Source organism: Mytilus galloprovincialis, chromosome 7 (assembly GCF_965363235.1).
Source record: "Mytilus galloprovincialis chromosome 7, xbMytGall1.hap1.1, whole genome shotgun sequence".
Lineage (NCBI taxonomy): Eukaryota > Metazoa > Mollusca > Bivalvia > Mytilida > Mytilidae > Mytilus > Mytilus galloprovincialis.
Window position 1 is genome coordinate 75,075,748 of NC_134844.1, and position 20,935 is coordinate 75,096,682.

The window sequence follows — 20,935 nt, forward strand, 5'->3', positions numbered from 1 at the left end:
TATTTGTATATTTAAATATCCTCGAAAATATCTTTGCGTTTGAAAGCTCTTTTAATATATTTTACACGTATATCGAAATGTGTTCATACCAATTGTCCCGCTTAATACCGAACCCGCGTAACCTTAAAATTAGGACATTACACGAACAAAACATTACAATTTTGTTTATTACAGATATTTTATCATATCCACGGTTGAATGCACAATATCCCAACCAAGAAAACCGTCTACTGTTAGAGGAGGGACGACAGCCTAGATGTCGTGTGCAAAAATAATAATTACTTGGTACGGTTTCAGCTTGCGTATTGTAATTTTGAATAGTATAGATCGATTCGTGTTTGAAAATCAAATAAACGCTACTGCTTTCACTGATGACCGAAAAATTACTTTAATATATATATATAAAAAAACAATGTATTTGTTACATGTTTTTGGTATAAACATATTATATATTTTGAAGATCATATTCCGTAATGTTATGACCTGAATTCTATTCGATGTCTATAAAGCAAATTAAATCTAATTGCAACGTCTTTTTCAATAATATATAAGAAAAAAAGATAAATTAAGGACTTAAATGAAAGTAATAAAATTCTCCTATACAAAAATATTAAGATTAACTTGAAACAAGAATTTTACCTAAAACATAACCATTCTGACTCCAGAAAACAATGAACAAAATTCATTATTAGCGAACTCACTCTTTTAATAGAAAAGGTCAAACATTCCTAGATATCAGAGATATGCAAATTCTGTAATGAGATTGAGGACGAAAAACACTTCTGTCTCAAATGCTCTAAATACAATTTTTATAAAATTTTTTTTTGACTCAACGAAAATCAATTCGGAGTGTAAAAACACTGCAAAAAATGATACACTTAAACTTAGGATATTACTAAACGCCACATCTCGCAGTCAAATTAAAAATACAGAGTCTTTAGAACTGAGGACGGGAGACCCAAAACAATAATTTCAACTGCTACATGTTGTATTTTAATATTGTACTGTATATTTTTGTATATATGTTATGTTTGTCAGAGATCAGTTTTTTTTTTATTTATATGACAATATAAGTATTTGATTATAAAAATTCAAGGCAAACGTTTTGTTAACATTTCGTTAGAAATCATTGAAATATATAACAATTTTTAAGAATATTATTCATACACACAAAAGTCATTATAATAAAATTGAGAATGGAAATGGAGAATGTGTCAAAGAGACAACAACCCGACCATAGAGAAGACAACAGCAGAAGGTCACCAACAGGTCTTCAATGCAGCGAGAAATAATGTCTGCATCAGTTGATGCATATATATTCTTACGACGCTAAAAACGGCGATATTCCAGTAAAAATTTCAAATGTAATTGTCAAATACGTGACAAAATACGTAACCCTATGACATAAAAACTTTTTTGGGTATTTGGATTTAATTCAAGATAAAATAAACACTTGATCATGACAAAATTTTCTTTGAAAATTAGTGTTATTTGTGCATAGGTCGACTTCGTTCTCTAAGACTATTTCTATTTTTTTTGTGTAAAGAATGAATACAATATAACCGATTTTGTGTCAAATGCAGTTTGGTACGAAATAATAGCTTAAAACCTTTCAAACTATTCTAGTAATTTATCCATGCCGTATGGCGTAGGTTATGATTAGCCCTCGGGGAAAAACATTCAAAATTAATGTAGGGATAATTATGACAAGTACGTGTATTCCCGACAAACAATGACAATTACCAAATTCGTTTATTACGTGTACATGAATGCATTTTGTATAACCATTAAATCTGTGGCACCAAATCTATATATGTATAACTGTATAAATTACCCAAGCAGGAACATATATATAATAGTTAGATTTACTGTAACCAGATTCACCTTTTATATTTCTTGACACGTGTGTTGTGAGGTTGATTTATTTTTAATAACTAAATAGATAAAAAAAATTAACGAATATATGATACATAATTGTAGATAATACAAAACTGGCTGTATGACATTATAAGTAATAACACGGGCCATGCTTGTAAAAACTGTGTGATAGTGGTTAGTTCGTATAATAAGTCAACGTTCGGTATAGTCAGGGCTCGAGAGACTAGTCAGGGATTGTTTTACACCAGGAGCCTTTGAATTTAAAAACATGGAACTATGTTATTGCCAATCAGATAATTATTGTACAACTAAATACTATTTTTGACTCTTTGGCTCTCATACCACAATGCACATCTTCTTAATCTATCTTTACGAATACGTCGCTTCTATATATCATAGTCCATATTTAGCAAACGACAGTGTAAACCGAATATTTTGTGTATGAGTGTCTGAAATGATTCGATGACATACTAGTGTATAATGCAGGCTGTAATCTTTCAAATTTCTTCCTTTATATGTCATGCATCAAATAAAAAGTAGTATTATACATGTGAAAATTAAGGTGACAAATCTAAGGTAAAGTAGTGACTAAGACCAACGCGTCCGTTGTGTATATACCGCAAAGGATTTCTTAGTGCACTAAGAAGAAAGGTTAAGCACTCAGGACTCTAAAAAAACGACCTTTTAAGGCTCCAAAGAACATGCCAGGATAAAAGAGAATATTAGTATATAACTCATATTAATGGTATCAATAGATATAGTAATTGTGAAGTAAAATGACTTTTTAATCAGCGTGTGCCACTCGGCACGTGACCAACGGCTTAATGAAAATTCCCAATCATCACAATAAAAAGGGCTTTCAAACTAAATGGTAGACCCGACCCCCAACATAGAATGGTTAAAATTTTGAGTTGGAGCCATTAAACTGCTCTATAATTTGACGTAATTTGTCTCGAAAGCAGTACACTGCACTCTGAGTATTTGTTAGATAATCACGCGCGATTTTATTATTTAAAGCTTTAATGAAATGCTGTACGAAATAACTAAGATCAGTTTATTTGTACTCGTAACAAAAAGGAGAAAAGATTGGGCTGCCTCTCTGCAATTTTGTCTAGTTACTAATGTAAAATCAAACTTTAATTCTCCGGCAATGCACATGTTGATATATATATATTGTATAGGTCATTCCAACACTTACACTTGTTCTTTTATTTGAGTGCCGGGCTATTTAATTACCATTTTAATTCAAAGCTTGGATTTGAATCCTTCATTCTCCAGTACGTTTGAATTTCTACATACATCACAGAAAGTAATGAAAGTTGTGTGTTAAACGTCAATGCGAAAGCAAACAATCCATTAAAGAAGACTTTTAGAAGGCAAATATTTATCTTTCGTCTGACAGCACGTATACACCACAGTTATCGTAAATTATATAAACATATAAAAAAAATCGAACAAAAAAACATTGTTTTTTTAGACAAAAAGAGAAAAGAACTGATAAGTGCGGGTTTTCCATGCGCTTTTTGTAGCTTGCCTTCTTTATTTATGTTTCGATATTTCAAAACTTAATTATTCTTTTTATCTATTATAACACGTGAAAACCACACCGGTGAGACCATATATGTCATAAACTTACAGCTGGTCCTGAACATACATGAAGTATTTGCCACTGGACCTTAAACAACAATCAATCACACTACAACTTATAGTATACTATAGTTGTGAAATACAAAATGTATATTATAATGATACAATTAGCCAAATAAATAGAATACAAATACACACTACTTTATATAACTGACACACTCTCTAAACTATATAAGTAGAGAAGCGAAAAGTTTCCTGTGAATACTAAACAACCTTTCGAACAGCACATGTTTTAATGGGTTTCCATGCGGCGCTCAAATATTTTGCATGGTCTTTGGGTATAGTGTTTAGACATATATGATATTCTAAGAACCTTTAACGTATAATAGATTCAAATTCGTTATTTTCCTCAATAAAAAAAAAAACCAAGCATGTATATTAAAAACTGACGGTCAGACATCACTAATACGTGTATACACAAATTAATTAATTCTTTATTAACGTTTAGCCCTACGGCACCTTTTTATTAAGAATGATGATGAGAGTAATAAAATAGGTATGTGCTTTCTTACGTTATGGATCAATGATTTTGTTACCTGTTGACCCGGTTGATTACTAGCACGTGCCATTGAACTCGACCATTTTAACCAAAACAGATTTTGTTTTTTTAAATTAACGCCATATATATATATATATATTTATATTTATACTAAGTACTGTATATATATTATATAGATTAGAAAATAAATATTAGAAGGAAACATTGTTCGAATGAAAATTTGTATACGGTGATACTTTAACACCGTCCCGACAGAGACTGACTGCAGTATTATGATCAGCTTTCGGAATCCGGAAAGTCTTTTTTCGAATTTCCGGATGTCGGGAATATTTTTTTCCAAGTTTAATAGAGTAACTCGCACGAAAAAAAAATAAACATACGGTAAACTAGGATTAATCAACAGACAACGAATTAAAGCAACTGTCATATACATAAAACAAAAATATGCATGTGTTAATTTGCCTCCGCTGCATTTCTGTGGATTGTCTCATTGGCCATCATACCACATCTCCTGAAGTAACTTTTTTTAGGTTACGTTAAGGATTTTCCGTTACTAATATTCAAATACGAAAAACTATTTCACCGGTGTTCACAACATTTTAAGGTTAAATTTATGGCATACATATTGGAGTGTATACAATTAACATACGCCCTTGCATTTAATTTATTTTCAATATTTATTTATATAAACTAACATTTATTAAAAAATAAACAACATGTATAGACGAATAATTTATTTGTTCCTCAACAGAACAAGAAAAGAAATAAAGAATCAACAGAAGATTTAATCTTTTTTATTAAATAATCCGGCAAAATATACTTCAAATTCTAATATTAAAATACATATATACATATTAATCTAAAATTCATTATCGAGTAGAAGGGGTGCAACTCGTGGTATCAAACCGGTATACTGAACGGATCTAAACAGGGTCTGAAAATTATGAACGTAGTTTTGTATCCATGGTCTGTTTTGGTCTGACACGCTCTTAACGGATCTAAACAAGCCGCTAGACGATTCAGTCTTTTCCGTCTTGACATGCCTTAACGAACTGATTTACCTGGTGAGGCTATCGATCTGAACGACGACTGAACGATCGTAAATATCTTGACGAATTTCTCTAGCGGTAAATCCAGTCAATCAAGATGCGATCAGACCAAAATGACCGTTTCAGACTGAAATCGTGCTACTAGTGTATATATTTACTAGAACACATCCGTGATATCGCGGGTCTGTGACTGAATTAAAGAATATAACTATGCGTAAGCCTTATTTGAGTATTGGTATTGTCATCTGATAAAGTCATGCCGATTGTAAGATGAAGTTTTTTCTGCTTTTAACATCTTTCTGTTTGAATCCGTCGACCTGGAACTTGTCAATTTAATATTGGTATTATTGATTTTGTTTGGAAAACAAAAGTCTCTGGAAAGGAGTATTTTTTAATCAACAGTTTTGTCCTTTATGAGTTATGAATAAAATTGAATCTTTGATTCGCTGTTTTACGTCTAACAAATTGAAAACTGTACATGTTGTACCTATACGCATTATTGTAAGTCCAGATTTTTATTATTCGTATTGTCATCTTAGAAAGTCATACTGATTTTAAAAGTACTACAATCGGGAACAATGTGACAATGATTGAATTAAGTAGTTTCAACCCTGTGATTACGACCCGTGTATATAGCAAAATCTTAAATACAGCGTTGCGTGGTACTCCTGTCAGATGCGGAACGTACAGATAATGTAATAGTTAACAGGTGAATATATTATTGGTATCTATTCGACCCCGAACTTCTTAATTATTGGCAATATTAATTATGTGGAAAACAAAAGGGTCTGAAGTGATGTTATTTTTAATCAACAGCATGGTACTATATTAGTTATATATACTCTCAGATCAGTCTTTTTATTGGAATATACAAGTACCCGCCCACATGCACGTTCACTCTATTTTCTTGTTAGATCATATGTATTTATATTTGTACCAATCTAATGAGTTAATATAAAAAAAAAAAGATGTGGTATGATTGCCAATGAGACAACTATCCACAAAATACCAAAATGCATACCTGCCAACTGTCACTATTTGCGGGGGATTTCCCCCATGGAGGCTCTCAAATAATAATTTTGAAAGAGCAATTGTGTCCACAATTTAAACAAAACAATTAATTTTACAATGGCTATAGGCTTGTAAAAGTATAAAGAAGCCAAAAAAACAACATTAAAATATATTTGAAGGCCCCTTTAAAGGTTTTTTAGGACTATGAGAGCCATCTTGCACCCAAAACCCCCATGGGCATTTTGAAAAGTTGGCAGGTATGAAAATGACACAAACATTAACAACTATAGGTCACCGTACGGCCTTCAACAATGAGCAAAGCCCATACCGCATAGTCAGCTATAAAAGGCCCCGATACGACCATGTAAAACAATTCAAACGAGAAAACTAACAAGCCTTTTACAACTGATTTTCATAGTTCGTTCTTATGTTGTTCTGTTACGCCACTGTCCCAGGTTAGAGGGAGGATACCAACATCCCGCTAACATGTTAAAACCCGCCACATTTTGCATATATGTGGCCGTCCCAAGTCAGGAGGAGCCTTTATTTCAGTGGTTGTCGTTTGTTAATTAATGTGTTATATATACATGTTAATTTTTCAATCGTTTGTTTGTACATAAATTAGGAATATTTTTCGTTTATCATTTCGGGGCCTTCTATAGCTGACTATCCGGTATGGGCTTTCCTCATTGTTGAAGGTCGTACTGTGGCCGTTTAGCTGTTTAAAATTTCTGTGATGTCATTTTGTCTCTTGTGGAAAGTTGTTTCATTGGCAAGCATACCACTTTTATATATATATATGTACCGTGCAAACTGACGAACAAACGTAGTAAACGTTTTATTCATCCCCACAAACTCAATTTTCATAAGAGATGATAACTTTAAATGAATATGTTAAACAGGGTCTTGAAAGGGTAATTTTTTCTATGAAAGTTTAAATTTCTATATAAGACTGCTGATCATATTTAGAAGACAATCTTAGTACTTGCCGTGCTAAAAAGCTTGTAAAAAAATGGAATAATTGATGTAAAGTTATGTTTAACACCTACAGTGAAATGCTTTAAACTGCATTTTCCATATCTGTTAGATACTTATACATGTAAAAATGCAAAATTCTGAAAATCGATGCCAAAAATGACTCTATCATGACATATATAAGCAAGCGTAATATGGCACCTATGTGTTATAGAAAGCTGACTGTTTTATTTAAAAGGTAATTAAGCTTTTTAAAACTGAGTACGGACTATAAAGTGGCACCTTGCTAAATTTCTTCAGTAGGAAATGAACTCGAGAATATATCATACAAATTTTCCTTCGATATTTCATTAAATAAACTTTTTATTATTTAACTTAAATTTTGCCATTCGTATTTCTTACGACGAACAGAACTACTTCAATCATTCACCTCTCAGTTTCATCTTTTCCTTACTTATTTCAATCAGTTTTAAATATTGTATACTACCTTATGATAACATGATTTTAATAACTTTTTAAATTTGTTTGCTGGGCATTACCGTTATTTACCAACTATGGATTCGGTAATCTCCGCTAAAAAACGAAGTTTACCGAATGATCTCATCATTCATAAATCTCATCATACATCAATCTCATCATACAACAACAAACGTATAATGTTGTGAACACTTAATATAATGTTGTGAGCACTTAATATAATGTTGTGAGCACTTAATATAATGTTGTGAACACTGCATATAATGCTGTGAGCACTGCATATAATGCTGTGATCACTTCATATAATGTTGTGAGCACTACATATAATGCTGTGATCACTTCATATAATGCTGGGAACACTGCGTATAATGCTGATTATTAACATAAGGCAGTAGTGGCGTTCCATAAGATTTGGTCCATTTTCAATAGTGGCCTTTTCTAAATCTTGCTTGTAACAGAGTTGCAGGAGATTCATATTGGTTTTGGTTTAAAAAACTTACAGATTATACTCTCAAGATTATTTTTGTGGTATGCTATTAATGAGAGACATGTAGATAATTTGCATTGACTCTTATACCAGTGGTGCTATTTATATTTATAGGCTTTCAAATCTTATTCTATTTTGATATTGGTATAGAAAGCCTCATAATTAAAAAGTTGGTCTATATACAAGGTCATAGGCATAGGCGGATCCAGGGGGGCCCCCCCTTTCGTGGGAAAAATTTGGTTGATTATATAGGGAATCACTGAAGCATGACTGGAGCGGGCTCCCCCTTAGGTCAGTCAGCGGGCCCCCCCCCCTTATGAAAAGTTCTAGATCTGCCACTGATAGGTCAACCCTTGATTTGTAGTGTACACCATATATTGTTACATGAATGGTGTGATACTTTATGAAAGTCATTCTGCATACATGGTCATAGACATATGTCAACATTTTATTTATATTATGCTTTATATCTTGGTGAATAAATATAATCTGGTAAGTAATTCAAAGGTTTGGTCTTCTAACAAGGTCGCAGAAATATTGTATGTTTTGACTATTTGTATAGTTCACAAGAATTGTTGCATGCATGCTTCATACGAGAACTAAGCTACAATTGTGGTCAAAAGGCAGATTATTTAATCTAATACATTGGTTTGAGTTGAGTTTAACCGAAAGATATCTTGTATACTTGCAGCTGTTAATTATATTTATAAACTGGTAATTTAAACTAGTAAACAGAATACCCAATAAAAATCTAATCTGGTGATTAGTTAAAAAGTTTTGAATGATCATGGACACAGGCCCATCTTCTTATCACTAGTCTATTACAGATTATTATGGAAGACAGTCGTCCTACAATATTTAAAATTGTTGACGAGCAAGCACACTACAATATATCTGTTTATGTTATGACCAAGCATTCATGCATGTGGTGGTATGTCAAAAGAAACTGCTAAAAACTGCCAAGTATTTAGACCAAAAATTGAGTTTACTGCTACATACCAAATAATAGGGTAGGTGGGTAGAAGATCAAATATTTTTACTATTGCTTCCTTATTATTAATATATAGAAATAGTTTATAAAAAAAATGAAATTCTGTTTCTATGCAAACAAGAGGTATCCTTAATTTATTTGATTCAAAGTATGGTTTTTTTTCCATAAGATGAAATGACTAACTTGCAAATTCATAACCTAAGGTTATTTGTCAATAAAAAAGCAAAAGTAGGTAAGGTGAAAGTACATAAGTACATATCCACTCAGATGTGGGTGGGGTTTACAGAATGGAGAATAAGGAGTGGGGGCTAGAATAAAAAAAAATACCTGCAAATATTACAGAACAGTCAAAAGTATATCTGAAAGCAATTTCCAGACAACAGTAAGCAAGTAATTATTACATAATAGCCATTGTTTTTATACAAATAAAGTTTGATGTGTGAAAAAATTAAAGAATACACTAACAGGAATGATCCATCATTTCAAGATTTAACAGACATAAATATAAATTTGATTAGACTTCATGAACTAATGAAATAAGGCAAAATAAAATTTATGTGTGCATTCAGTTACATCTAAAAAAAGAAAGTTACATGAAGAGAATTTTTAAAGCCTTTTTTACATTGGGTCTATAAGAACAACATTCTTACTTTAACGGTGCTTAATGAAAAATGACAGAAAAATCTGTAGGGTAGGCAATTAGTAATTTTAAGACTAAAAAGTATAGGGTAACTGAAAACTCACCCCATATATTTTTATTTGTCCTAACCAAAATGAATGATTATTATTGCACCATCTGTAATATGTATTTAATTAATTATTAATTATTTTTCTAAAACCATAAATCATTAGTTGTTGAAATCTTTTCAATTTTTTTTGACACATCCATTGATAAAATTTCAAGAACCTGGGCATATTTTTTTCCAAAGTACTAATATATTTTTCCAAATAATCATTTAGTTTACATCCCCTTTCTACAAATATTTCTAACATAAGGACCCCTTCATTTTTTTAAAAGTGCAAATCAAGCTATCCACTGCTGGAACTGATACTGAACATAAATAAAAAATTACAAATTTCTTATTTTGGTCTGTGCTCCCCCTTTTTTGTTTTCACTTAGAAATTCTAATTAAGGATATAATTGGGCAGGTTACAGGTTTAAGGTACTGATGAAAACGTGTATTACCATATAACTGTATCTATTTGCTTTGACATGATCACTTGAAACAGTAATAGAAAGAAGAATTCTTCAGATTATTGTGAAATTTAAATTTCCCGCATGTAAACTTTTTACACAGAAGAGTTGTTTCCCTTGAACTTCCAAGCGAACAATTAAATTTAATGAAGGGACGGATTTTTTAATAGTTTGACATCATAATACTTTAGGAATAATTATGAGAAAGTACTTGATAAATTTGTATGATTTATTTCGACTGTTTGTTTAATTAAATACTATACCTCATTTACATATATTCACTGCTGATTGGAATTTCCTCGACTTCCTCCCATGGCCAAAAATAATGACAAGGATTCTGTCAGGACGTAAAAAGAAGCTGTAAATTAATAATTAGTGACCTGCAAAGTAGTTTAAGTGGTTAATTGAAGTAACAATATGTTTATTAGTTGACGCATAGCGTTTATTCCGATCAAAAAGTCCCAGATTCAAAAAAGTTAAAAAAAATTGAAAAACGCGTTGCATTCCTGTCGCTTCTCTCTACGAGAGAAGCTCTACTGTGATAGTCGAGTTGACATATTTATAGACCCTCATTGATAGGATTTCAACCTCCTGTGATTTAGCAAAGGAAAAGAGCGATAACTCAAATTGTTTATCTATAAAGTAAACAACGCTGTCATCAAAACGTACTTCCTTGTTGCATGTAAGGTTTGTTTTCTTGTTTATTTGCTTTTTATACCTTTTAATGACATTGATAATATAGACCTTTGATAATTAATTATTGGTGATTTCAATCATGCAAATGCCATATGTAGGTCATAAACATGCAGTAAAACGACCCCGTATTCATCCCTGATCTACCACATAAATATCGATCACGTGCCATGATCGTACAAGATGTCAGTAGTTTTAAAAGTGCTTTTGGATATATATATGTGATATTGCATGTTTTGTATCTTTCAAATTAAAGCCAGAGGCGGATTTAGGGGGGGGGGAGGGGGGGGCGGTCCCCCTTTTTGGGAAAATTTTGGTTGCTTATAAAGGGAATCACTGAAGCATGACCGGAGCGGGTCCCGTCTTAGGCAGCCAGGTGGTCCCCACTTGTGAAAATTTCTGGATCCGCCACCGAAAGCACTACTATGGGTCATGTTGAAAGAGGAACATTTACCACACCGAACAATGCTAGGAATTTCAAGATTTCCTTACTTTCTTTCTTTTAATTAACAGGAGTTAATTATAATATTAATCACCAGAAATTATAATAATCTTTATTTGCGAAACAACAATGAACAAACAAAAACCAATTTGGGTCATGGCAAATACATAGTCAAAACAAACATGTATAATGAAAACTCGACAATAATATAATACATAGATAGGTAGTAACTGTAAAAAGCAAAGTTACCAGCTACAAGAATAATAATAATATGACCGAGACAAAAAAAAATGGGTGACTCTAAAGGAGTTCTAGTCATATAATGACGATTAAAAAAAAAATGATTTTGGCTTTTTCAGTTGAAAATTAATTCGAAAAAGTGAGCTATTATTTCAGGTTACTAGAAGCCTCTAGTTTTTTAAGGTGTTCATTTACTTTATTTGAGTAAGCCGTAAACAATGTCCAGCCACTTCAAATGCACACAGAACAAAAAACACAATTGTGATTTTTCAATTTTGATAATTAACACTTTTAAGCTGTACACAATCAATAACAATAAGTTAGAGTCTATACAGAGGCGTCTATGTCGCTCAACTGGATCTTTGTGCATCATCTTCCACAAAGGTCACTCTGACTCGTTTATTTCTTTCGTTACTCATTTTATGTATCAACCAAGATATTTTACTGCTTATGTATTTTCTGTTGTCTTACTTCGGTTGAACCGAAATTTATAGAGATCTCTGTGTATCTCTGGATGCAAGTGCTGCGTTTTCGCTATAACTGTAGGTCTTGATTAAGTCATATGATAAAAAAATGAAAATAGCACCTGCTACACTTCATGCGTCCGAAGCGCTTCCTGTTTTACGTTTACAGAACTTTATAGAAATAAGAACATGGCATTTACAGGACGAAATTGATGATTCTTCAAATTTTTGTATTACAAAATAAACAAAAATCGACAGGACCGAATTTTTATCGGTCCTGTACTTAATTCGAAGATTGTTTATCAAGAACGTTCAAAACCGATAATTTGAAAGCCAATGATGACTCAATGATGTATAAGAACCGAAATTGTATGACCAGTAAGTATCGAAGATAACCAAATATATCTAAAGCAACTTTGTCGTAGGCAGTCGGAATCGAACAGTGTAACATCAAGTACGAAAGAGACATTTTGTTTATAAATACTTTAATTGCAATCTTAATTTTCATATTCAATATTTTCCAATACATACGCACAAAATAAAAAAAAATAATGAAATACTTCAAACGTCAAAGGAAAAAATCCGCTTGTGAAAAGTAACACATATTCTGTGTGTTAAGCAATGCATTTGAAAGACAATTGGAAGTATATGTTAGTTGTATAATGGCTCAGTATAATGGTCGCTATAAAGACATGTTCACCATAAGCCGATACCGAAACCGAAACCGATATCGAGACGTACCGAAACCAAAAATAGTAGTGAGGTAATTGGAAAATGTTTGTAATGTTAATTAACTCAAACCTTTTACTCCATTATATTGTTTGAAATTTAAATGACACTAGACAGAGTGTTTCTTCAAGTCATCAATTCACATGAATTTATCGAAAATAGCAAAGTTAAATTCAACCATTTAATATTGAATAATCGAATGCACGTAATATACAATTTATGATATTGATTTTGTTTTTGTATTATGTACACTAATCATGAAGTAGGTTTTGTCGTAGGGAATGAGCTGCACATGGTTCTACAATAGGTGCAATACCGTTCCGACTATGTCTAAAAAGTTCCGTCTTATGGATTGTTCTACATCGGCTCTTCTTGCACGCATCTTTTCATTGGCAAATTTGCGTTGAAAGCTGAATATTGCACATTGATTTGCGTAGCTGCCTTCCAGTAAATGGTGTTGCAATAGGATGTTCAAATGGATATATGGTATCGCCAAGTAAGTAACATTCACGAGGAAACGGTAATATCACTTATGGACCGATCGCATCCATCAGTATGTAGTCATCGCGTCATTTTTATAACCTAGGAAATCAGAGTATATGTATCGTATTTTCTTTCCTGTGTCCATCGTGACTTGCGTGTGAATAAAGTGTATATGACGATGTCTTCTATAAAGCAATGCCTGGTTTTCGGTTGAGCGATTCATCCACAAACTTACAGACACATACTTACATTTAAAGACTGTTAAAATATTCATTTTTTTCCGTTTACTATCACACAATGGAATGTACTATCTCCAAAGGTAGTACTTTCTCCGACCTTAAATATTTTTAGAGAACAGTTGACACCTGCTGTTCTCTACAATATAGAACAGTAAACCTGGTAGTTATGTAAATAATTTTAACCACATGTCATGTTAGTATTTGTTTATTTTTGGCACTATTCTTATGTAAATATTTATTTATTATTATCCTACGCATGCGCAGCAGTTAGTAATCATCGAAAATCTGATGGATAACTGGATACCATAAGAAGAAGAAGAAAACTATAATAATTAAAAGTTTATTTCTCCAGTTTATAAGTACCGACTTTATAATCATCCGTCTTATTCTGATTAGAGCTCTTTTATTTCCCCGAGGGTATCACCAGCCTAGTAGTCAGCACTTTGTGCTGACATGAATTATCATTGATATGGTTATATTTATAAATTAACTGTTTACAAAATTTTTGAATTTTTGAAATACTAAGGCTTTACTACCTCAGGCATAGATTACCTTAGCTGGATTTGGCAAAACTTTTAGAAATCTTGGTCCTCAATGCTCTTCAATTCGTACTTCATTTGGCCTTTTTAACTTTTTTGGGATTCGAGCGTCACTGATGAGTCTTTTGTAGACGAAACGCGCGTCTGGCGTATATACAAAATTTAGTCCTGGTATCTATGATGAGTTTTTTTGAGTATCATATATACTTCATTAAAACTATCTACTGTTTCTACTGCAGATGAAACAGAAATGCAGCCTAGCACATCAAGGGGGCAATAAAACGTGCTTCAAGAAAAAGAAAATGGAGAAAGAAATCATAAAAATGTATAACAAACTGTTGAAAGTAATTTTGCCGAAAGTTCACAAGCTTTTTGGGTCCTTCTCTTCTAAAACAGCTTAACAATAGTCACAAAATATTACTGGACAAAAATGTTTGTCTTTATATATTAAGTATTTGTTTTGGTTCATTTGTAAATTATAAAAGGTTCTCTTTTTATATATATTCGGGAACGATTGTGTAAATTTGTGTACAATTCTTTCCAATCGACGAAACTTGCTTGAAGAATAATGTACATCATCGATGAATTTGTATCTACATCTTAATTATTTATTACTTGCCTTACGTTAGTGTATTTAATACTCGTTAAATTTAAAAGCCATAAGAAACCTCAAATTAAAAAAAAAAATGCATGTGTTTTTTTATAACTCAATGGGTAGTTTTCATTATAAAACTTATGTACATATACTTTTTTTCTGAAGAAAATTCTTTAATTTGTTCATATTTAGAAGAAGTTTACTTTATTTTAACTGCTTCCTACCAGGAATCAATTCCCCGACATATTTTCCGTATGCAAAGTGACCTCAGTGTGACCCATCTCGTAAAAATCCGGTGATCGCAATACGCATGGATTTCCTTAAAATAAACTATTATCTGATTGTACATGTTTAACACGTGCTCAATATCCATGCTTTTTTGTTGCTGTTGACAAAGAGGTGACAATCGTTAAACTTCGACTTCAAACCACGAACTTTAATTACCAGCCATATTTTTACAACAACACTGACCGATTGAAAAAAAAAAATTTGACAATTATACGAATTATATATCATTTGTATATCATGTACGAAATTTATGGGGAAACAATGATAAAATCGTGCACAGAAGACTAAGTTTATGATATTTGTATGCATTGGTTCAAGAATTGGAATAGCATTATTTTTCAGCGGTCACTCGTTTCATATGACTTTAACTTTAAATATAAAAAAGAAGATGTGGTATGATTGCCAATGAGACAACTATCCACAAAAGACCAATATGACACAGACATTACCAACTATAGGTCACCGTACTGCCTTCAACAATGAGCAAAGCCCATACCGCATAGTCAGCTATAAAAGGCTCCGATAAGACAATGTAAAACAAATCAAACGAGAAAACTAACGGCCTTATTTATGTAAAAAAATGAACGAAAAACAAATATGTAACACATAAACAAACGACAACCACTGAATTACAGGGTCCTGACTTGGGACAGGCACATACATAAATAATGTGGCGGGGTTAAACATGTTAGCGGGATCCCAAGCCTCCCCTAACCTGTGGCAGTGGTATAACAGTACAACATAAGAACGAACTATAAAAATCAGTTGAAAAAGGCTTAACTCATCAGATGGACAAACATACAAGTGGACGTGGCCGGGTACTTATACATCCCGACACAAAAAGACACAAAGAACAGATCTGAGAGTACTCGCAGTTATCTGACAGCTAGTTCAAAGCCACTAACAACTAATAAAAAAATCATGCATCTAAGACTAAGCTATCAATCCGTACACATCCAACATCCATTGGATTTAGTGTAAAGACGTCATAAACAGCCACAGAAATACATGACCTTGTGCAATGCCAAGTTACAGGTATCGACAGATTGTAGATCCATGAATATGTATATGTGTTTTCTATAAATCAATATTAAATGTTGATTTAATTAATACTTCATCTAGTGTATTCAAATTTCAAAAAATAAGATAGAGTAAAAAGGACAAGTTAATTAAACATTATAAACATTTACTAGTTTTCTTACTAATTTTGGTTTCGGTATCGGTATCGTTTTTGGTTTCGGTATCGGCTTATGGTTAACATGTCTATTTAAAACTGTCGAATAATAACAGGTAACAAATGACAAAAAAGAAGCATATTAATTTATTTTCATTTTTACCAGTGACCAATGGCTACAAATACATCATTATGTGCCATATGTGATCTACGACATCTTACCATCTCATCCACACACTGGTGTCCAGAATGTGAGGAAGCACTTTGCGTTGATTGTAAAGAACATCACGTTTTATCAAAAGCTTCCAGGGGTCACCAAGTCATGCCTATATCAGACTACAATAATTTACCTCCGTTCATCGCCAAAATCGACTTATTTTGTACTTATCACAATGAGAAATACACGCAATACTGTGTAAAGCACGAATGTCCTATTTGTTACAAATGTATTAAAGAGCATGGCAACTGTGGGGGACTGACACTTCTAGAGGATCTTGCTATCGATGTTAAATCATCTGAGGTGTTCCGAGATATGGAACAAAGCTTAAAGGATATAATGGTTAATACCAGTCGAATCCGAGAGAACGGGGAGTCCAATATTAAAACTCTTAGGGGAAAAAAGAAGCAAATCATCGACGATATTAGTTGCGTGAAAGAACAAATAAACCTGCACCTTGATAAGCTGCAAGAAGATTGCATGAGAGAACTTGATAGAATAGAAGCGGAATGTTTTGAAAAGATCCAATCAATCGTGACCTATCTCAATGACCAAGACAAAGAGATGATTCAGTGCAACATAGAAATCGAAAACATGAAGATGCATGCTTCCGATATACAGGCATTCCTGGGTATGAGAGAAATTCAGAAGAATATCACAAAAAAAGAGCAATGCATTCTCGGTGTAGTTAAAGATAAGAACATAGAAAAAATTGGCTTGGATTTTACTGTTGATATTAGGATACAGGATTTGTTAACAAACGTCAAGAAATTAGGTTCAATAATGGTTGAAAGCTATCATTCTGAAGGAATCGAGATAGTCAGAAAGAAAGACAGACAAGCGCAAATATTTGTAAAAGACGAAAACAGATCTATCAAAAATATAGAATTCAAATTTAAGAGGGAACTTAAAACATCATGTGATCAAACTACGGGATGCTGTGTACCTGAGAAATGTGGGTATCTTTTTACGGATAACAAACCATATGGACAGAAACTCGTGACAGTTAACTCAAATGGTGAGACTGAATATACTATCGAATTGTCACATCCTTATAGTGCCTTCGATTTAGCATGTATAGACGACAAAACAGTTGCTGTTAGTACTGGAAATTATTATATGACAACTGGTATTATGATTATTGATTTGACCAACCGAAAAGTGAAAAGGTTCGTTCGACTACCTCACGCACCCTTTGGCATTGCTTTCGATGGTGAATCATCGATTTGTTGTTGTTCCGAATTTGGTATATGGCTGCTATCATGTACAGACTTTAGCCGTACCAATATTCCGAACACATCAATGTCGCAAGACTCATATATTGCATCCCAGAGTGATATGATTGTATATACAGCGCCTTCTAAAAATACAATATCTTGTTTAAAAAGGAAAAAACTAGTTTGGGAGTTCAAGAATGATGCTTTAAAGAAACCAGGCGGAATTACCGTAGACGATAGAGGGAATGTGTTTGTAATCGGGATTGATTCTAAAAATATCTTTGTGGTTTATCCTGATGGTAAACAATACAAGCAGATAGAAACGAATGAATATGGTCTCACTGAACCGACCACAATATTTTTTGACAAAATAAGGAAACAGTTGCTAATTACAAACAGAAAAAGTTTTGCACATCTTTATGACGTTTCCTATGTTTAAATCTAGTTTTACAGATAAAACCTTATAAGAATAAAGATTAATCCATTTCTCCATCTATCATTAACTTTCTAAAGCTTTCGTTTAATGTTGCAGAGGTTTTATTTTTTACTACACTTTGTTCAGTTGTCAAGAATATATACCATATTTCGTGCTGTGCTCGTGGAAATCATAAATGCTTTAGACATAACCCCCCTTTATTAATTTTTGTAGTATAGATACATTTTCTAAAATATCTATATTATTTCTCATTATTTTCCTTTTTTTTTTTAAATCTGCACCATGATTATAGTATATGTTCTTTCTTAGCATAACCTTTCATTTTGAGCAGTTAATAACATTAACCTTTATTCATTCATCAAATCATAACTAAATCAATTGGAACATCTATTTCATTGAGATTCTTGGAAGTCTGTCAATATTCTGTTCTTACAGTGGTCTGGTTTGATTACACTATTTGTCAACGTGTGTTCATTCTGAATATGATTTGAAACAGATATGTAAGCTTTGACAGAGGAAATTTGTAAAATTGAGGCCAATGAAATAAATACGTGCTTTTCATTGTTTAATCATAGGTTTTTTGATTGAGTTAAGTCTGCCAATTGATATTTTATCGTATGTTTTTCTTTGTTTTTATGTTATGCTATTGTTTCAGAAAAAGGGAGAAGGGTTGGATCCATTAAAACGTTTAATCCCGCTGCAAATGTTTGCACCTGTCCTAAGTCAGGAATCTGATGTACAGTAGTTGTCGTTTGTTTATGTAATATATACGTGTTTCTCGTTTCTCGTTTTGTTTATATAGATTAGACCGTTGGTTTTCCCGTTTGAATGGTTTTACACTAGTAATTTTGGGGCCCTTTATAGCTTGTTGTTCGGTGTGAGCCAAGGCTCCGTGTTGAAGGCCGTACTTTAACCTGTAATGGTTTACTTTTTAAATTGTTATTTGTATGGAGAGTTGTCTCATTGGCACTCACACCACATCTTCCTATATCTATTTGAACACAATTTGTTTCAGTGCAGCTCATAATGTAACGATTACTTGACAATTTTTTAAGCATTTAGGATAACATTTACAAAAGTTTTATACGGTTATATTAGAAGTTTGTGACTCGTTCACTTGCAGAACTCCCGTTTAGTATTTTCTTGAACAGGTTAAGAGAAAGGGGGAAAATACTATGGCAGAAAAAAAAGAGTCCCATTTTGAAAAGTCGATTTGCTAATTTTTGGTGGATCAAAGCTCCTAAGATCATCTGCATTTATTTTATTTTTTTTGTTTTTTCGTATTTTCCTTTATATTTTGCTTGGTTGTAGACGATTGTTTTGTGATTTTCGTCGTATTTAATTTCAATCTATATATTTTTCTTCAACTCTTACATGTATTTAGCAAACTAAAATGCGATCATTTGCAACGAAGTACTTTTACATTTAATTGACCAAATATATAAAAAAAAACAATACGCTATATCCTTTATTTTTTTGGCACAATTAATCAAACATATGTAAAGATGACAACAAACAACTTAATCACTTCGAAATAAATTTTCATATTTAATTGTCATTTTCAAAATAACAAAATATGCATGGATCCCACAATAAATTATCCAGTTTGTTGTAGTCATTCAGTAAATTTTCAGACTTATCTAACACTGCTTCCAAGTCACTTCTCTTCAGACAACTGCTTGCAATCATCAGTTCAGCACTCTTTAAACTGTCGGAAAATACCTGAATTAACCGCAGTTTATGAATCCGAAAAATGACTGAAAGACTGAAAATGATTGCATCATATAATAAAATATAAATGTAAGTCTTTTAAGAGCTGTTTTAACACAGCCAAGAAAAGGAATCGTATAACGTTCGGTTATCAAGTAAAAGCGTTGGGTTCTATTTCTTCTGAAGAAAACGATTCAGGGTTTCCTCTTGTGGAATATGCTCCTATATCTTTAAGTATCTCCTCCAAACATTGAGTTCCTCTTCCGACATTTACCAAAGCATGGACAAGAACAGCTATGGTTGGTCTGACTCTCTGATCTTCTCTCCATTTGAATAATATCTCTTTACATTGTGCTACTAAATTCCGTCCATTGTTGTACCGTATGTTATCTAATGATGTTATAGATAATCCTAATTCTATACCAAGTTGGAAGGACACCACGCCTATAACCTGTGCCAGCTCATCAAGTATTTCATCTGTTGGAATTAAATCCATATTTTCCTCACTGATATCTGTAAAGAGTAAGCAAGCTAATAACACATATATTGTAAAGGCACGGCCGGCTAACCGAGAGATTAGTCGGTTAATCTATATTGAGTATGCGGCTATATCGGCGGTTGGTCTGTTAATCGGGTTGGCTAAAGTCTGTTAATCAGGCGTTATCGAGAAAATCATTGAAAGTTCAGCATGTTTCATTGTATAACTTTTTAAATATATGTTTATCATAAAACTTATTCATGTCTAACAAAACCATTCAATGTACTGAATCCAGTGGTGTAATTATTATTTTTCTAGCTTCGATGTACGATCTATAAAATGAAAAGGCGGGTTACTCATCAATAAATTTATGCACATTTTACACACACAAAATGTACACAAAATGTCACGTTGCTTGAATTTACTTCCATGCAATATTTTGAACATCGAAAAAAGACAGGCATTATATTTGTTTACCATATTGATACCATTGTGTGGAAAAATCTATACGAAAATCTGTATTTTGGTGACATAAATCAATTTTTTTTTAAAACACGGTCTGTTAATGGGTCGGATGTATAAAACCCGGTCTGTTAATTGGTCTGTTAAGAGTTATCAATGACAATAAAAGTATAATTCTATTGCTATATGGGGTGTAATCGGATCAAATGGGTAGGCTCAAGACGAGCGGCTAAAATATACGGAAACAACACATGATAAATTAAACATAAAATATACGGAAACAACACATGAACAATGAACAATGCAGACAATGGAAATTG

The 20,935-nt window shown here is 32.6% G+C and overlaps 1 protein-coding gene across 1 annotated transcript in view; it reads right to left on the bottom strand.

The window, feature by feature from the left end:
- Positions 1 to 19,419: 19,419 nt before the first annotated feature.
- Positions 19,420 to 20,935, bottom strand: part of LOC143083656 (uncharacterized) — a 34,350-nt gene continuing 32,834 nt past the window's right edge. The window contains exon 27 of the mRNA XM_076259938.1: positions 19,420 to 20,188. Coding sequence (XP_076116053.1) covers positions 19,827 to 20,188 — 362 coding nt within the window. The 3' untranslated portion in view covers positions 19,420 to 19,826. The remainder of the gene's footprint in view (positions 20,189 to 20,935) is intronic.